Raw genomic sequence first — 20,014 nt, 5'->3', positions numbered from 1 at the left:
AAGGAAAAGACAGACAGACAGACAGCTGTGGCTCTGGGCACAGACATGCCTCAGCACCACGGCCAGGCAAGGGCCGAGGGAAAATCTGGCTCCTGGCTGGTGCTGGTCAGACGGGGTCATCAGAGGTTCTTAATGCTGATACTCAAAACAGGCTTCTAAGTCTTGTTTAGCACAATAACCGCCTCTCGTGGTCTTTTACTTGAATATTTGACTTAATTTTTAAAAAATCTTTCAGTGTCAATTAAACATCTTCTGAAATTTCCATAATCTGGAACTTTTATCAGAAGTTTTACATATCCCATGTTGGCTGTTATCAAATTACTATTTTTTCTCATCATGGAAGTGAAATGAATTTCCTCTATACTTCAAAAATCGTTGTAACAGTAGGTGTTAGACAGTAATATAATGTATATTTTTCTCTAAAAAATCACTTCGTTAGAGAAGTTTGCACTGAAGCCTGGCAGGAAAGCCAACTCCTCCCCCGGGGCTCACCTCCATCTGAAACGCGCCGCTCCACTCAGTGCATTTTCTACGTCTTGTTACAGTTGTTTTTTTTCACATTTCCTCGCCAATAGGTATTCAAATGTTTTAACAAATAGCGTTTTCAGGAAGAGAATTGTTAAGCCTGAAGAAAAAGCCATTTTGATGGGGAAAAAATGTTCCCACTGATCTGTAACCTTTCCCATCAAGCAAAGGACTCTGAATGTGCATTTGAATAATTCTCATAAAGAGATACTTCAGAGGCACAGCTGTGTTGTTGATTTCAATATTTGGGAATTCAGTTGTTCTGGATGTTTCTTTCAAGTTCCTCAGCTCTGGAGGGCCCTTAACTTATGACCAGGGAAATTCAGCTGAAAAAAACAGCTTCTCTTTATAAAGTGAAAATTTTCAGAAATGATAAGGATATTCATACAAACATGGAGTTCTACCATTTCAGGTAGAGGCCAAAACTTTAGGCATGGTAGGAAAATGCAAAGATCATAGTTCAATTAATGTAAATAACATATAGAAAAGTTATTCAGTCTAATCCAAGGTTCTCTGTCATTTATAACCAGCTCTTCCAAAACCCAAATTTAGAAGTTGGTCCGAGAAGCTGTCACCAGAATGCATGTGAGCTGAGTAAACTCCCAGAAACGACCACTGACTTGCTCATTCCTGCAAAGCTTTCCATCATTAAAATCAAAGAGTAGATCGTATCCTACACTTTGAGAAGGAACTCCTCAAACACCTGATGTGGCCATGGCCGGTTGAACAAGATTTCCACTCCTTCCCCGGAAACACTGTCCCTACAACTGGCCTTGGTTTAAAGAGGGGGGCATGGCAGTGCGGGAAGAATCTCAAGCCACGGTTATGGGTGTTTCTCGTCTCTTCTATAACCCGAGGTCTGTAGCTTCCTACAAACGCATACCTCAAGCTGAGTTACATACGAGGATTCTTCGGATATCGTAATATTAAGAGTTCCTGCACGTAGGCTCGGCTTACAGTGTCTTCGACGGCTTTGTACTCGTGCCAGGAATAAACTCTTGGCTAGGGCGCGCGGTAACAGAGGGAGATGAGATTAAAACCCCGAGCTCTTTCCAATTAATCGAGAATGGGACAGCTACAGAAATCCTCCCTGGGAAAAAAGTCCTTTGTTTTTAAGCTCTCCTCCTGCCCCCAGCAATGTCAGTCTTCAAATCTTTAGAAAGAAGAACAAGAGAAAACCCTACAGAATAAACATAAATCAGCTGTGCGCGGACGGAGACCTGCGGACCTGGCCCCTCAGCAGCAAGTGGGCTGCCTGGCGCTGCCCTGAGCATCCCTGGCGCACGTGAAGCCCCCTCCCCGCAGCAGACCCGGGGTCTAGAGCAGCAGGGCTGGGGGTGTCATCTCCGGGAACGCCTGCTGTCAGGCAGGGCAGGGCTGGGAGTGCGTTTGGATTTAGCTCCAAGAGCAGCTGTTTGGTCCTGAATACACCTCAGGGCAACGTGCTGCTGCTTCCCCAGAAGAGGGAAAGCCCTGCCCGGCCCTGCTCACCTCCCCACCTGACTTGGTCAGGGGAAGAGCAGACCCAGGGCCCCCCGAGACGAAGCAGTGGAAGCAGACAGTTCTGCCCCTCTTCTTTGGGAACTGTCTCCTCCAGACACCCCCCTGCCTTCTCTGGACAGCGAGTCGCCCCTCCCTGGGGGCCCGCGGCCTCTGCCCGGAACTCCCAGGTCCTCGACCCAGGTCCTCGACGTGTGGAGAAGGTGCGGCAAGTGCTGCTGGTGGAGACGGTCGTTAACGAGAAACGACGGGTGGGTTTCTCGGGAGGGAAGGCGGAGCAGCCACGAGGACGAGCGTCACGGGGCCTGTGGCCGCTACCGCTCACTAAAGGGACGGCTTTGACCCCGATCTCAGGGTCCTCACCGCGTGCAACTGACCCCGGCACCAGGAAGCAGGCGCCAACAGGGGCCAAAGGGGCCGATTTCCGCCCCCTCCCCGAAGCTCCCTGCCCCCTGAGGCTTGAGCTGCACTGAGGGTCACGAGTCCGAGGCCGGAAGGAGAGACAAGGCAGGGCCTCCCCTCGTTGTGAGAATCTGTGCAATTACCTGTCAGCCCCCCGCGCAACAGTGCTCCAGGAAGTGCGCTGACTTGGTGAAAGCTGGTTAAAGCAGGTGGTGGGTTCTAGGGTCACCGAGGAGTCACCGCAGTGGGTGGGGAGTGGCCCTCCTTGTCCTTCAAGCACCTCGCTGGGGCCTGGACAACACGGCCCCCTGGTCACGGAGCTCAGAGCTGGGAGTTACACACATCCGAACTCATGATTTCTTATAAATAAGGAATGCAAGGCCCATGAAGTCACATTATGGTATCTGGCAGAAAATGTGGGCAACGGAGACAAAGGCGTAGATTTCAACCCCAGCCCCTTCACTTAATGCACAGGGGCCTCGGGTCAGGCTCTCGCCTGTAAATAGAAGGTCAAACCACTTCTACCTCGGGGCGTGACACTGACACAGACAGCCCCGTGAGTGTGAGCCCGCCCGTGGGCACTGATGGGGGCTCCCAGCCCGCTCTCCCCACTCGTCCTGCGTATCCCCTGGCGGACGCTGACCCTGACACTGGTCTTCCCCAAACCCTCCTACAGTCTCTTTCCGGCCACCCCTCCCTGCAGGGAAGGGACCCTCCTGACCCCACCTCCCCTTCTGCCGCTTCCTAGACACCCACACCTTGCCTCTGTCAAAATCCTCGGGAAAGGATGTCCGACGACTTATAAGCTCGGGGAGAATTGAGATCAGTGTGTTACCCCTTCCGTGGGCTTTGCATCTTTAACTTCCTGAATCTGTGAAACATCACACTCACACGTGAAGTGCATCAGCACAAACGCACAGCCCAGTGACTTATCGCCCTAGGTCCAGGGAAACAGTGTCCGGGCAGGGGGCAGAGCCCCCAGACCCAGCCCGCTATCCCATCACAAAGTTCTCCCCCTCCCACACCTCACCGCTGGCCTTAGAGTCTGACCACTGAAGCTGAGTTTTGTCTGGTTGTTTTTCTTTTTTTTTTTTTTTTTTTTTTGTGGTACGCGGGCCTCTCACTGTTGCGGCCTCTCCTGTTGCGGAGCACAGGCTCCGGACGCGCAGGCTCAGCGGCCACGGCTCACGGGCCCAGCCGCTCCGCGGCACGTGGGATCCTCCCGGACCGGGGCACGAACCCGCGTCCCCTGCATCGGCAGGCAGACTCTCAACCGCTGCGCCACCAGGGAAGCCCTGTCTGGTTTTTGAATTTTAAATGGTCTGCGGTGTTCCGGGCTCCGGCCCCCTCACGCAGACACACTCGCTGGAGCCGCGTTTCGCTGCGGCAGCTCCTCTGTGTTCTTGCCGTTCGTGTCCTACCCGTGGGCCAAGCAAGCACGTGATCTCTCCCTCAGACACCGTGGACGCTCGTTGGCGTCCAGGATCTGGTCATCAATACCGGCGTGCCTCGCACAGTCTCTCACACGCCTCCCGCTACAAAGCGGGCCCGTCTGCTCGTCCTGTGCCCCGTCTGCAGGGGCGAGCTGATGGCACGTCGGGGCGCCCCCCGGGGTTCACCGCTGCTGCCCTCCCCTGGGTGTCAGGGAGTCTCCCTGGGAGGCTGGTTCGCATTTCCCTGCTACCGATGACCACACGCACCTTTTCCCATGTGCACTGGTCCCTAGGATTTCCTCATTCATAAAATGCCGCCTGTTCAATACTTTTGTCTTTTTCTGCTAGATGGCCTCATTATCCCGTTCTTCGTATTGATCCATAGGAATTTGGTGCTTTGCGTTAATGGCTTAAAAATACGTGACTGTGAAATAAAAGAATCCTTCCCTTTGAAGGTCCTTCTGGGAGGAGTGGGCCGGGGGAAGTGGATGTGGGGGGGCCCCCCTCCGTTCCACTGAAATCAGCCGTGAGTGGATGTCCCCCGCCCTCCCCAGGGGCTGTTGCAACGTGTGTCTGCACCAGTTCATAATAAACGTACACATGCATTCTAAGTGACCGTTATTGTTTATTGCTAAGTTTTAATGTGTGTCTGCACCAGTTCATAATAAACACACACGTGCATTCTAAGTGACTGTTATTGTTTATTGCTAAGTTTTAATATCTTTTTCTGATTTTCAAATTTCTACAGAATGTGCTTATATGGTAAGCTCCGTGCGAACTCCAGGGCCAAAGACCACTGTTGCCTGCTGATGTTTACCCAGTTGTGATAAAATAGATGGAAATCACTCCCACGCTCTACAGAGAGTAGACAAAGCGAATCAGCCCCAGCAGGTGTCAGCCAGGGTCCCAGAGAAGGGAGGAGGACGCCCCTGGGGGTTTGCAGATGGAAACTGACCAGCTGACATGCACGTCATTAACCACAATCTCTGCCAAGCGATGCAGCGCTCTTGCCCGTGATTGGTGAGGGTGTGTCAATATCTGGGAAGAAGTTATGTTACATTGTGCAAAAGTCTATCATAAACTCTGTGTGTGCGAGCACGCTCCCGTAAATACCAAGATTCTCTCAACAACCCCCTGCAGCGCACAGTTTCCAAGCACAGGCACCTGCTTTCCCCCACCCATATCTCTGCAGAATAAAAGCATGAGTACAGCTGGGGATTCATAGAATTTTCCCATAACTCTGCCCAACTACAAAACCAAGCCATGGGGGTGAAAAGGGGGCACTCCTACAGGGAGCCCAGTCCAGGTCTCGGTCTGGGAGGCAGCCTGCCCTGCCCCTATCACCAGGGTCCTCAGAGACACGCCCGTCCCGCCCCCGCTGGCATTTTCCATGCAATAAACACCAGATTCTAAGCAAAAGGGAAGAATACTCTTTCGTCCATAACCCATCCCTTGAAACAAAAAAATCCACATGGGCAGTGAAAAAAATGGAGCATTTCTATACAGCAAAATATTGCTGCTACCTGGTTGGAAAAAATGTGAGTGAACCATACAGTGGTTTGATTCTAGAAACGAAGTGTTACAGGGAAGTTATAAGAAGTCCAGCCAACTTTGCTCATGGTTTTCTAAGAAAGTTCTTTCAGACACTACTTAATTTCTCAAAAGATGTCACTAAAATCACGGAAATAGGTATCTCCTCTGCTGTCTCCTTGGTAAAATAAGGCTCAGCTTGACTCAAAATGTTGTTACTTGGTTGAAATGAAATAAGCATTTGCAAGTAACTTTCAGAGTGAGGGACACACACAGAGGCCAACTCACTGTGCTTATTTTTTTCTCTTTCATTTACTCCATGAGTTTGTAACAGAATTATTAGGTGCAAATGTAAGCTCACTAAAAATATATTTACAGCAATTTTTAGATGTTGGATGACAAAACGGTTTTAAACATAAGTATATTTTAATTCCACATTATGCACACCCCCTGGCTCTTAAGTGACGACCAGTCATTTAAAATATTAGGTTTTGTGTTACTGCTAATTACGCATGTCATGATTCTGCAGCAGTTATGAGTTCTGACCTGTGCTTTGGCTCCTGGTATAAATGTCTGAATCATGAACAGAATTTCTAATTATAAGATGCCTGTTCTTGAAACAGAAAAGGAGTCTAAAAGTAAACTGTAAATACACGTTTCGATATTTTACGTGAAAATTCAGGAAGATGTTTTCTATTGTTACATAACAGTCTGTTTTGCCCTAGTAAGCTTAATCTAGTAATTGTGACACAAAGATCACGAAATTTCTTCATAAATGGTCTGATAGGTCACCCTCACCAATTACTCAAAACTCAAGCTGCAGACCATTTTCAAATAAAAATGATCTGAATCTTTTATAACATTTTTGGTAAAATATTAATGGAAAACAGACCATTTTATAGATTACTCATTCTCCTGCCAGTATTATTACCTTCAGTACATGAAGCCCTCTTATGAGTAATAAAATAACACACATAAACCATCTGGAGAGGGATCTGTGATGAATGATCCACTTTTTCTTTGCAAACGTATACATACAAATGCAGAAATGTTCGCTTTTCTCGGCCAATGAAAGCATTTGGTCATTTCCACTGATGACCACAGTCCTTCTGGTTATTTCTAAAACTTAAGAGTCCCGAACTGCCATAACCTACCGTGGTTCAGACCCAGATCCGACATTCCTAAGCTCTCTTAAAAACAACGTTTTCACAATACTTTGGGCTTTTGGTCCAGTGACTCAAATCCACTCCCAACATGCCTCATAATCCCACCTAAACTGAAGTTCTTTTCAGTTATGAGCAAACATTGGTAAGACGGTCAGCAAGCAGCCAACAGCGTCAGTAGCAGTTTCACCTCGTAAATTCGATTGCACCTACCGGGACACCTGGGCGTCTTGTGGGCCACGGCGGTGCCGCTGATGGGCCTCCCGTTGGGTGTGACGCACCAGCAGTAGCCCGTGTAGCTGTGGCACTGCACCTGCAGGAGGGACGGGACGGGGCGGGGCAGTCAGTGCGAGCGGTGCCCGCCCTCCGCGAGGCCCCCTCCACCACCTGCAGCCCAGCCTCATTTCCAACGCAGGTCCAGGAGGCCTGGTGCTCCCTGAGTCCTTGCGTTTGAACACCCGGCAAACAACCTGTGATGCTCTGGAACCTGGGATCTTAGGGACGAAAGGGACCAGTTACAGTTACGCCAGCCCGTAACACCAGCCCCCTGTTCGGTATCTAATCCTTCATCTTCGCGATGGGGCCCGAGCCCGCATCTTACAAGAGGGAAACCCAGGCACCGAGGAGTCAGGACAGACAGGAGAGCGCGGTCCGGCTGCCGGCGGGCTGTCCTGTCACGGCCCGGGCTGCCCACCACCACCAGCCAGCCAGCGTGGACACCACCCATGGCTCCAGCTTCTCTCTGTCTCTGTCTCTCTCTCTCTCTCTCCTTCCTGAGTCTTTCAAAGGTCAAATTGACTGTTGTAAATATACATAGAGTTCACATCATTATTGGATGGCTCACAGCAGATCCTGTCTTGGGGGGGGGGGGTTTCCTACCAAAAGCTATGTCAGTTAGCGTAGTATTTCAGGAATTTGTTTCCCTTAATCAGAAACCACAGTATTGACAACAGCAATACTGGCACACACTCGAGGTGGAGCACTGGGTGATGAGACGCCGCCACTGACTAACGAGGCGACCCCAGCCACTGGATGTGAGCTTGGCGTGTGCGCCTCCACAGCTAACGCTGAACTGGAGCCGGAGGCTCAGCCGTGCGCCGGCCTGGGGGAAGCTGTGCAGCCCGCTTCCCGGCGGTGAGGGTGGCCAGCACAGCCGTGGCAGGAGCGCCCGTGCCGGGGAAGGACTCGCCCTGTTTACGACAGCGACCCGCTCGGGAGGAAGCGCTCCGAGACAGAAAGGAAGGCCCCCGCCCCGTGAGGGGCCCACCGCGCCCTCCCCGGCTGCACACCTGGCTGTAGGTGCCGTCGTCCTTGCACTCAGGGATGAACACCTGCTGCAGCTCCTTCCGGGCCTGCTCCTGGGTGTACTTCCTCTCGGCCACGCACCTGGACGCGTCTGCAGGGAGGGCACAGGGCGGAGGCGGCCGTCAGGCCGCGGGGTGCACGGCGCGGGTGCCGCGCGAGGGGCCTGGCGCGGACGGCGGCCGCCCGCGGGCACCCGGCCGGCGGCCAGGACCCCTGTGGGGAGGCCAGGCCTCGGCAGGAGGGGCGGGAAGGGACGCTCTCCCGCGCCCCGCGAACGAGGAAGCCGAGGCTCCGAGAGGCCACTCGGCTTTTGTCCGTGGTGAAACGTGGACTCTGCTTCCCGGACAGCGCGAGACGGGCAGGAGCCCCGCCGGTCACAGGCGGACGCTCGGATCCTAGGAGGTCCATCGGAGCACAGGCGCCAGGCCACGTGCCAAGCGGGGACCGGGTCTAGGAACCACAGTGAAAGTCAGCCCAAAGGCACTGCCCCGGAGGGAGGGGGGCAGGCGGGCACCCTGGGGGCACGTGCCTTCCTGCCCGCGGCTGCGGCCCGTCTGTGGTCCACCCCTGTCCGCCCGGCAGCCTCTTCCCCCTGCATCTGAGTTTCTTAGGATGTCAGAGTGATAGCAGGGCCCCGCGCTTCTCACCTCAAGTGGAAAAGTCCAACAACAAATCAGCTTTAAAGGGTCAAATATCTTTATCAGCCCTCGCACCGAGCACAAATTTCCACATATTCACATGAAAATACTACAACGTGATGATTCGGTACAAAGCACGATGTTCCCACTGTTCCTTAGGAAGATGTCCCCTGGGACACCACAAACTAGTAGAAAAGGAAAAGACTGAAACTGTCGGGCACACCTAACCCAGCTCTGGATGGCAGCAATGAGGAAACAGACCCCAAGACCCGCCACGGGGACCCGCAATGGCGGGAAGGCAGGGCCTGCGCCATTTCTGAACCGGTACCGGAGCCTGTTCCCTGCGGGTGTCGTCTCAGGACCCGGTAGGAGTTACACGGGTGGGCCAACCCCCGACAGGGGCCCATCTTCTCACGACCACAGGCCAATAAAACATGCTGTGCAGAATCTGCGTCATGTCCCCAGGGCTGCCACCACCAGCCTCACGCCCTCAGGCAGCACCCCAGCCTCACGTCTTCTTTCTTTAGACCCTCATCTGCCGTAGCTCCTTTGAATTTTAGAAGTTGAAAAGAATGGCTTTCCCCATTTTCCTTAAGTGTTTCCGGATTTAAGTGACAAGCTGTCCACACCTGGAAGGCCCTCTGGACACTGAGATACGGCTTCCAACGTGTCCACTGACCATCATCTCTACACGGTGACTTTCTTGATTGCTTGGTAGTAAAATCTCTTGGCTACAACAAAATGCCATTTGGGCACGAGGTCCGGGCCTCGGGGCTGCCTGTCCTGCAGTGTCCATGTCTGAATACTGACTCTGCTGCCGGAAACCCTTATCTTGGACTCGGCGGAAGCCCCGTGGCAGCCGCCTCTAGCAAGATGGGCCCGCGCATCCGGTGGAACACGTCCAGGCAGGCTCCGGCCTCAGGTCTTGATCTGCATTTTTGCCGGCACTCGGCAACATGTGGTTTTAATGTAGCCTGTGTTTTAGCTGAGGAGAAATCACTGCTCTGCTGGACTTCTGTCCTCATTTTTTTAGCATAACCTGTGGTTTGACTGTCTAAAAGGAAAAGTGACATGAGTTCTCAGCTTGCAAGGTCTCCACGAGGGTACAGACGGGGTTACAAATTACTTCTAACATCTGAACTACCGTGGAACACGCCAAAAACGCGGACATTTCCCAAACCATCCACGGGCCCCGTCCCGGGCTCCAGTCTCCTGGAAAAGACTCCGCAGTTGCCACTGGCGGGAGGGCTCTCAAACCTCTCGCGCGGACGGCGCATCCAATTCCGGGTTTACGTCTGGCACGTGGCCGAGGACCAGCCACAGGAAGCCAGGAAGCCTTTGCAGCAGGAACTGCAGGGCCCGTGTCAAGCACCCCTGAGAGCACGTCTATAGCCGCCTACTAGACAGGAGTGCTCTTTGCCTCACACCGACTGCCTGTTACACGGGATCCCAGAAAGCGTCAGTCAGGGGCGGGGCCTTCACTCCTGAGAAGAGGCCCAAGAGCATCGCCACATCCGTCCTACGGAAATACAGAAACGCGCTCGGGGGTTCGCCCCAAACTGGTAACACCTCCCGAGTGTTCTTCCTACTTTGTTTTCTATTTTACTGTGGTTAGGACGCTGAACACGGGGCTGACCCTTCCAGAAAGTTTCCGCGTGTACAGCGCACTGTCGTCCACCCCCCGTGGGCTGTGTCCCCCGGCCGAGGTCCGGGACGGCTCATCCTGAGTGGCTGGAACGCTCCCCTGCGCCCGTAACATCTCTGTGAACCACATGTGGTTAACAGATACACCCTGGAGGCTAAATTAAACGCCCCTCTTTATAGAAATCAAAATATTAAGCACAGCCTCAGAATGATATTATTCTCGGTTTCTCCAATGTGTCCACCACTTTTAAGTGGAACAGGAAAGGTTCAACAGTCTTGGAGCTGCATTTACAAGGTGATACATTTCTTCCCTGATTCTATTTTCTCTCTTTACGCTTCCTGTGGTGAGATTAAAAATTAAGCTGGTGCTTAACTGTTCAGGGGCTTTGCTGAGATTTTACTCTGGACACTTTATTTTTAACTGTTTGAGAATTAAATCCTCAAAACATGAGCACGATAATTTTTCCTTACTGTGGGACCACTACACAAAACATAAAATTCGTCATTTTAACCATTTTAAAGTGTACAATCCAGTGGTGTTTAGTGCATCCGAAATGTGTAACCACCACTTCTATCTGGTTCCAGAACATTCTCATCTCCACAGGGCAGCCGACGCCCACTGAGGAGCCCTCCCTCCCGCACGACAGCACCCTGCTCTCCATCCCTATGGATTTGCCTATTTTGGACATTTCATATAAATGGAATCAAAGTGTGTGACAGTGTGTTTTCAATGTCCATCCACGGCGTTACCTGTGCCAGCATTTCATTCCTTCTTAGGGCTGAAGAATGTCCATCGTACGGTCACGCCGCAATGTGCGTATCTGCTCTAGTACTGATGGATATTTGGGCCATTTCCACCTTTTGAGGATTATGAGTAATGCTCTTCTGGGCACTCACGTACAAACTTTTGTTGAACCTCTGTTTTCAAGTCTTATGGATATATATATACCTGGAGGGGAATTTCTTGGTCCTATGATAATTCTGTGTTCAATTTATAGAGAAAACACCAAACTGTTTTTCACAGCGTATGAACCATTCTACATTCCTGCCCCAAAATGGACAAGCGTTCCAATGTATCCACATTCTCACCAATACTTATTTTCTGTGTTTTTCATTTTTAATTGTGATAGCCATCCTAGTGGGTTTGAAGTGGTATCACATAACGTTTTGGTTCATAGTAATTTTTAAACTATGATCCATTTTTACCTCATAGGAAAATCCAGCTTAACTGAAAATTATAATATTTTAATTAAATCAAAGCATTAAGCTCCTTCTAATCAAGGACTTCAATCACTTTTTTACTAGACCAAAGAAAAACTTTTGCTTTGATGCAAATTTGATCACATTTTTTAGAAAGGTTTTGTTATCTGAAAGGGCAGAGACTTTACAAAGAGTTTCTTCCCTGTGTTTAGCAAGGCATCGCTAACAACAGGTCTTTAATAAAAATTCTTGGATAAGTTCTTTGTTAGTAATAATGAGTTTTGTGAGCAATTTATTTACCCAGTTGTTCATTGTTTTCTCTCAACTGCAAAGTGAAAGAGATTCCTTTTCCAAGGGGGTCACAAAACACGTCTATGCATCAAGATACGTTAGTCGGGGAAACCATCAAGATGCACCGCTTGCTCTAAACTAGAAATAAATGGCCCTGTTTTACACTGGTTGTTTCTAATGATGGTTTCCATTTAAACAGGAAGCAAATCATTTCCTACTTTGCTAAAATCACTCAAAACAGGTTTAAGCAATTATTGGAAGAGACAGATTTGCTGCACATTTTATGCAGAAGAATTCTGGAGAAGAACAGTCAAAAAGACCCGAGGAGGCCCAGCCAGGACAAGGTCATGGAGCACTGATGTTCACAGGCGGTCCTGACCCTGGCCGCCCCTGAGCCTGGGAGCTCTTCTTGTGAGGTCCTCTGTCCATCAGGCACAGGATGATGACATGGAAACCTTACCCAGAAGAAAGTGGATTGCGTTTCCTTTAACTCTTCCTGTGTGACTCCTCACCCCAGAGACAGAGCCGCTGGGCAAGCTCCTTACTGAGGCAGAAACCCTTGGGGATATGGAATTATTTCAGAGTCCCATTTATGAAATGTACAATGAAAGGCTACACTGGGTATTTTTCGGGTCAATAGACCTACTGACCCTGGACCTAGCGGGGCAACTACACGGTGATGGTTTTGAGCACGGTGGTGTCGACTCTCTGGGGATACAGTTTCCACCACTGGGTCCCCGTGGCCAGCACGGGGGCTGCTCAGACAAGACTGGGGTCAGAACAAACAAAGCTGACGGGGAAGCCAGCTCTCCCTTGGTAGTGGCCGCAGAAACGAGAGCCCGAGGGTGACAGGCCTTTAGTTTTATTGGCATCGAACGAAGGCAGACCCTGTGTTTCAAAAGCTGGAATATTTTACCCACCCATAATTTTGAAGGCCAGCCTCCGAGGAAAGTGAAGAATTCTGTGCTGCAATGTTCTTTGGCATAAATGATACAGAAGGCTGTGCTGCGATAAAGGACCAGCAGGACTCCAAGGAAGGCTCCCCGTCCACCCACCTGCAGCCGCCCAGCTCGGGCAGAGCCACAGCAAGTGTCCAAACCGTCCCTTGACCCGAGAGAGCATCTTAGAGCCGAGGAGAAGGAAACTGAGTTTGCATCTTAAGTACTATCATTGTAAACGCATAAAGACGGAAACAAATTAGAATAGGAAAAGCCAGGGTACCTAATTGGGGTGGCCAAGTCCTAAAGGAAAGAGAGTAAGATAAAGTGCCAACGGCTGCAAGAATATACAAAAGTATTCCAATGTTTTTTACAACATTTATCCAGGAAACGACTGATCAGAAGCAGCTCTATGACGACAGATCACCACACTCACCAACGCATCACCCTAGGTCCCCGTGCAATTGATCCCGGGTCCTTTTGCGTGAAGTCTGGCTACAGACCTTCACAGGGCAGACTGACTGAGGCTGCGCTGTGCTGGCCCCGCTCCTCTGAGGAACTAACCTTGGAGGATACAGGGTTGCTGAAGCAAACGGAGAAAAGATGTTTTCCACGAGCATTTCAAAAAGTTCTGTTGTGTTCCTGCCCCTGGCTTGAACGTGAGAGCAATGGCGCTACCTCTCCTCGTGTCTGCTTCAGTCTATAACGAGGGCGCTTCTAACATCAGGCCTGTTAGAACAGCATGAAGGAGTTAAGGTCAACAAGACTGGGATGGGGTTTCTGCAAGGGACAAGCGCCAGCAAGATTAAAACGTCCGGGAACCACACCTGTAAAGTGCATTTCGGAGCCTGCTTGTGGGCGAACGGAGTCTGAAGAGACACAGCAGGAAGCAGGGACACAGACCCCCGAGAGGACCGGGCAGAAGACACACGTGCGCGTGCACGTGCACCTATGTACACGCACGAGACACACATACACACCCATACACGCAGGTGCGTGCCCACCCCCACACACATGCACGTGTACCTATGCACACGTGCCACGCACCCTGCATAGACTCCTCTCGTGGAAATACCTGTTTCACTGAAGCAAGGGATGGCAGGCTAACTGATTTCCAGCAACCAAACTGCACCCTGGTCCTCGGCGCCGTGGTGGGTTAACAAAGCCTCCAGGTGAAGCTACGTGGGAACATCCAGATGCTCTGCCTTCTTCCAAGGCAGTGTCATCCGAAGCCTGAGGAAAATGGCCAGCGATGAAGCTTCCAGCCCACTTCCTGGCTCTCCAAGGATGAGTAAAGGCTTGGGAGGAGCACACTTTTATGATCGGAAGAGTCTTCGGAGGGAAAGAATTCCTCGTGTTCATCTGACCCGACCGCCCTGTTCCAGAGGCGAGAAGGCAGGTGGCGCCCTCCCGGCTGCCTTAACCAGCCCTTAGCGCTGGTTCCGAGGTCCCCCGACCCCTGGGAGCTTGCGAGGTGCAGAGGCCAGGGCCTTGCCCTCCCGACCCCATCTCTGCCCCACGTGGAGATCCACAGCCAGCTGCCTGCCTGGCCACGCCAGTAGCATCAGAGGTACTGCTGCTGGGCTGCGGGCACCACCGCTGTTAGGCTTCACAACATGTGTTTTAATAAAATTAAAGTACACAGAGCACTTCAGAGAGGGCGGTACTGTACCGACTGGAGGTGACAAGCACCCTCGGGCCTCACAGAAATTCTGCTCGAAAACCTCGGTACTTTCAGGGGCGACAGCCCTGCTGCTGACCACTTGTGTGTGGTTGATGCCGTCCTCAGACTTTCCAAAACTGCAGTGCTCGGAGCCTGAGCTCTCTCCCTGCAGGACTCAGCGGAGTGCACTCCGAGCCCAGGCCAGCCGGACGCCCCCTGCAAGTGGCCTGGGCCACACACAGGCAAGAGCACGGTCCCGTGGTCCTGAGGGCCAGGCCTGCCCAGAGAGCGCTACGGTAACGCCTGGTCACAGCAGCCCAGCAGGGACAGAGGGCCTGTCGGTCACACTGAGGTCTCTAGGCCAGCGGTCACTATGTGGCCAGGGTGAAAGCCCAGGGTTTCCGCAGGGAGAGATCAAGGGTTCTGGAAACTCGCCATAACCGCGATATTAATAATAACCCCTGTCGTGGGGCAGGGGTCTGTCTCCTCGACATTGCAGACCCCTGCGCGCTCGTAAGCCGGCCATGCTGCGACCCCAACAGCGCCAGGGGGGCGCTCTGTGATGACGATCAGGACAGTGACCGTGAGACTCGAGCGCGGATGAGAAAGGGGACCACGGGTACCAGGAAGCACTTTGTACCGATGTCCTTTTCCTATTCACTGGCCACTGAAAAGCCCGGGGTCTCGGAAACCTCCAGGAAGTTGGTTCTATCAGATGTCCCTTATAATTCTGTTTGCAGAAATCTCAAAATAGTTCCAAGAACTACCGACATCTTGACTTTTCTTCTTCTTCTTCTCCTTTTTTTTTTTTTTTTTTGGCTTTTTTTATTCAATGCCAGAGATTTTTCTTGAAAAGAAAGACAGGCCCAATGGTCTCAGATCAGAAGAAAAATATTAATGTGTTTGCTGAGTTCTAAAAACACAAACTCCACAAATTTCTAAGAAAATATGAGAAAAATCCATCAGTGTAAACCAGTGCACTTCTGTTCAAGATCAATAGTTAAGAGCATAATATGAAATGCACAAAAAAATTTTAATCCAACTTAATTAAATACTGAAATATTTCAATCATTGTTTCCAAACTGGCACATCCCAAAGAGACCGGCCTGTGGAACTGTCACCAACCAAATATGTGGAAATGCCCTCAAAATATGCAGCTTCACACTTGCCAAGCTGATACTACGATACACCAGCCAATTTCAAAACTGGGAATAATTTAGAGCAAATGAGGATGGATATTCGTATTCCGTGCAGTGGAAGTGCCATTTCAATCTCCTTCTCCGGCTCTCACCTTCATAGCAGAAAGCTCTCGACCTGCGTGTGGTGCGGAATTGGCAGTGGCCGCGCCCCTGGGGACAGAGGGTTGCAACAGCAGCACCTGCCGGGGCAGCCAGGACACCTGTCTCTGGTCCGTCAGCATCGGGGTCCCCTCCCATTCACCGTGAGCCCTTCCTGCCACGTGGTGCCGGGGCGGGCTGGGGGGTGTTAAATGCTGGACACGGGGGGGAGGGGGGGACAGGGTGGGGAAACGACTAAGTAAATCAGCCCGAATGAAGGAGCCCATCCTGTCTGAGGAGGATCTGCTCTCGCTCAGAGCTCGGCTCCAGGGAAAGGCTGCGTCTGTGGGAAAAAACTGTCTGCAGACTGGGAAGCCCTTCTCAGGGCAGCCCCAGCACGGACCAGACTCAGATCACCCACAGGACGAGGGCCGAAAGCAGACGCTTCAGAGCTCCAACTCCCCCAAATCTACAGCATCAGAGGTACCTGATGCCCAGTTATTTCAAACTACGTTGTACAACTAACAATGTCTCTTTAAAGTAACTTTAATATTTGCTACCCTTGGCAACCGAAGCACCAGATAAACTTGACCTCGAAGTTTACAGGTACCTTTGCATTCTTTTTATTTTAATCCTTTTGATTTAAATTTAACTTGTTTTTTAGGAAATACGTTTTATTTTTACCTACTTCTTCCTTATCACATTTTTAAAGATTTATTTTTTGATGTGGACCATTTTTAAAGTCTTTTATTGAATTTGTTACAATATTGCTTCTGGACTATGCCTTGGTTTTTTGGCCCCGAGGCATGTGGGACCCCAGCTCCCCAACCAGGGATGGAACCTGCACCCCCTGCATTGGAAGGCGAAGTCCCAACCACGGGAACGCCAGGGAAGTCCTGTCCCTTATCACATTTTTTGTGTCACAAATTTATGGTATGAAATTTCTTCTGTGTGGTGTGAGAATCCCAACCAAGGGAATTATCCAGAAAAAAAATTAGGCTGGATCCAAACACAAATAAGCTAACAATGACATCCACCAAAAGGCCATCTGCGCTTAATTCCAATGTACCCTCCCTGTGCAAAAGCAACCCACCGTGGACTCTGCAGAGCTCGAAGTGGGAGGCTCGGGAAAGCGACCTCAACTGTGGGACACAGAGGCCTCCGGTGTCAATGTCCACCCAGACAGATGGACGGCCTCTGGCCTCTGACTCATGAATCCACCACAGACGCCCACGGAGACTATGGTCAACTCAGAGGCTTAATATGGCGGCTTCCTCATCGTCCTCCGGCAGAGCGTTTGATGGGAATTGTCGTCCTAAAGGACATTTGATGGGGGTTCTCTAAAGGAACAGGGCATCAAAGAGGATCGTAAAACTCAAACTTCACTGCCACCTCCACAGCACCTGTTCTCACAAGCAAAGTCAGCACAGGCCATTGTTGCTAGAAGGTTCTCTGAAAGGTAGATCACCTGATATTTGAATTTATTCTTAGGTCACTTCTCATTTCTCAGCACAAATACCCGAAGTGTGTAACAACAATCAAGGCATAAAGTTACAGCCAAACTTTTCTCCGAGGGACGTGTTTAGGGCACACAAATCAGACGCGCGTGGAAGCTGAGTGCTGGGCTGCCCCAACGCCTGTGGGCAGCGTCCTGCGGGGTGTCAGCAGGAGTGGTGCCCACGTCCAAGGACAGGCCTAACTCTGTCCTTGTCACGTAGAGCAGTGGCTCCAACCTGTTCACCTAGGATGTGTCGCGCATTATGAAAGGAAGAGCAAATGACTCAAAACCTGGCCAAGCACGGAGCTGAGACAGTAGCTCTTCTTTCTTTGGGCAGATTGTTGGCGCTAGCGGCTAAACACCCAGGACACTGACTGGCTCAAGGGTGTTTTAGCCTATGTGGCCTTCTTTCCTAGATAATAAGAAAAAGAAGGTTAAATCTCTTTCTGAAATTGACTCTATTTGTGCTTGAAACATCAGCGTGTTTTGCTGAGTCAAACCCTTCATTAACGTGGGAAGCATTTCAATGTTTTGCTCTAAGCATGCTTGTTAACTCCAAATCTGCTTCTTAGATCAGGAAAATTGAAAATTACAAGTGTGAAATCAGCACCCCCCAAAAAAGTCACTGAAAAGGGCACAGGTGCTATTATACACTCCCCACAGGCTAAAAAGTGAAATGAGAAAGAGTTGGAAGAACCAATCAAAATAACTTTGGTGAGAATAATTTTAGGAGACTTTGGAAACATTCTGTGAAACCCTTGGATAAATTTGTGTCATGATGTCATAAAACATTCTAAGAAAAGAGAGCATTCATTCAACAAGAAAAAAAAGTGATTCAGAAATGACTCTTTTCACTACGTGCTCTGAACATAAACCCTTGACATTGTACATAGAAAACCTTGGCCAAATGAAAAGAAAGCACATGGGTGTACATTTCAGTGACTGATTCTTGAACAAAGGATCGAAAGCAACTTACCTTTGCAGTTTCCGCGGTAAGCAATCTCTAGCCGGGGGTCTTTGCACTTGGCGCGCTGAAATTCACAGCGAGACAGGAAGGTCCTCCCGTCCGAGGCGCAGAGGGGTTTCTGCGTGGGACCCCCGCAGTCCAAGCTGCAGTCTTTGTCCTTGTCTTGGTCGACTCTCAAAAACTGGGAGGAGCAAAGAAAAAAGAAGCCAGACATCTCAAAGCGTGTTCGATGGAAAAGCATAAGGCTACCTAAGGCCACTTAGTCAGACACATGGTGGGAAGCTCTGAAAACTCCGACCTCCATTAGTTTCACACCTCTGGATAACTGGTAACTTCTCTGCACTGCTCGGCGTTCGGTGGCTGAACCCCTGAAGCCTCCACCACTGGCCTGGGACACCGTCCAGGTCTGCACATGTTCTGTGTACCTTGAACAGTCTGAACAGCAATGTTTCTCTTTGCGTTTGTGAATTCAGCGCCTGGTTGACTCCTGCATTCAGCACGTTTTGCCATCACCTTGGAAGTCGCGGGCATCAGGAGTGCCCTGTGGGCCTGGAGCTGGGGGGCAGTCTCTCCCTGTTGGACAGCTCCCCACAATCTCACCTTCCTCCCAGGACCCAGGGCTGCCGGGGTGGTGCAAGCACAGCCCCTGCCCCGGGGGACCCCTCCCCGCAGTCCCCGATGACCGCGCTGGGGTCCCCAGCCTCTCCTCGACCCCTCTGAGGACCCGGACGCGGGGCTTCAGCGCTCACGGCGTCTGCCAGTGGGGCTCCGATACGGCCCCCTGCGCCCACACCCGCCCTCCTTGGGCCACGGATGGCGCTCCCTGGCCACGCCCCGGGCTTCCCCGCCCCCCGTGTGCCGCAGCCTCTGCGTCGTGCTCCTCACCCCAGACGAAACAACAAGCACGAAGATGAATCCGATAAAGCTTCAAGCTCTGGGAAGTGGAGCCATCGTGAGCCTTTGGTCACTGGAATGTCACCTGCCCTTCACAGGCGTTTGCTCTGATTTATGGAGCCCCAGCGACTTATTAAAGGAAAGAGAGAAGACCCTGAGCTGTGGTTACTACTCAAGACTCCACAGCAGTGTGTAGAGGCCTGGGCGCTGTGTATACTTGAACTGGTTTATTTGGCATGTTTGCCCCGGTAATATTGACAGGGCTAGAGACAGCTCTACTCACAGCAACCCCTCCCCTGTCCCAGTCGGAGCTGGAGGGAGAGTGCGAATGGATTTTAGCAACGTGTTCCCTCATCAGGAAGAGAAAGAAAGGAAATTCTCAAACTCAGGGTGCTTCGTTCCTTAAAAAGATACCCAAACTCTCCGCTTGCGTCTCTGAGTGTCCTAGTTGGCGATGTGTGAAGAGCTACCGAAGCTGAAGCTGAGACGAAGCCACAGGGGAAGGAGGGCCCCATGGGGGGACGGCTGTCCAGGGAGCCACACTGCTCCCGGGGTCCAGGCGGGGTCCTCACGGCCCCACCTGGGGTCCTGGGGAGGGAGGGCTGCAAGAGCACTGTGGCAGGGAGACAATCCCTCGGCGTGTTTGGTTGGGAGCTGAGGTCCCTGGCCATGTCCCGGATTCCTGGAGAAAGACTCCAGCCACGAGGCAGGTGAAAACAGATCATTACCTTTCCAAGAGTTAGCAACAACAAAAAAAGTGTTCTTTTACATAAAAATGGGTAGAGCAAGCCCATAAGCACATTTGATTGAATTCTGTCACTGAGGGCTTTCAACCCCTTTTTTCTCTTTCCCGGAAACGGATTCATGAGAATTAACTCTCCAGCCGCGATGGCGACACCCCAGGCAGCGGCAGCTCCCAGGAGACAGGGGCGCCCAGCGCACCGCACCTGGGGAACTCCATCCGCGTGAAACGCTGCTCCTTTTACAAAGTCACTGCCTTACCTCGTTCCTCTCCTCACAAGCATTTGAGTTTTCGTAGACTTGTTCTTACGACTTGCAGCTGGCCTGGAACACAGCAGTTTTGTGCAAGAGAAAGAAAGAGAGACAGAGACAGAGGCCACCAGGGGAGCAAACGACCGTGAAACA

The 20,014-nt window shown here is 51.2% G+C and overlaps 1 protein-coding gene across 6 annotated transcripts in view; it reads right to left on the bottom strand.

The window, feature by feature from the left end:
* Positions 1 to 20,014, bottom strand: part of SMOC2 (SPARC related modular calcium binding 2) — a 155,832-nt gene that overhangs the window by 94,167 nt on the left and 41,651 nt on the right. For 4 of the 6 annotated variants that reach the window (XR_010836137.1, XM_059083330.2, XM_059083331.2 and 1 more), the window contains exons 2-4: positions 17,984 to 18,155; positions 7,843 to 7,949; positions 6,767 to 6,866 (exon numbers count right to left, since the gene is read on the bottom strand). Coding sequence is in view for 5 of the 6 variants with exons in the window: in XM_059083330.2 (XP_058939313.1) it covers positions 6,767 to 6,866; positions 7,843 to 7,949; positions 17,984 to 18,155 (379 nt within the window). In the remaining variant the exon portion in view is untranslated. The remainder of the gene's footprint in view (positions 1 to 6,766; positions 6,867 to 7,842; positions 7,950 to 17,983; positions 18,156 to 20,014) is intronic. The other 2 variants (XM_067011163.1, XM_067011164.1) reach the window with 1 other exon arrangement.

Source organism: Kogia breviceps, chromosome 13, assembly GCF_026419965.1.
Source record: "Kogia breviceps isolate mKogBre1 chromosome 13, mKogBre1 haplotype 1, whole genome shotgun sequence".
Classification (NCBI taxonomy): domain Eukaryota; kingdom Metazoa; phylum Chordata; class Mammalia; order Artiodactyla; family Physeteridae; genus Kogia; species Kogia breviceps.
Note: the sequence above shows the minus strand (reverse complement) of the source record. Positions and strands in the feature narration are given on the sequence as shown.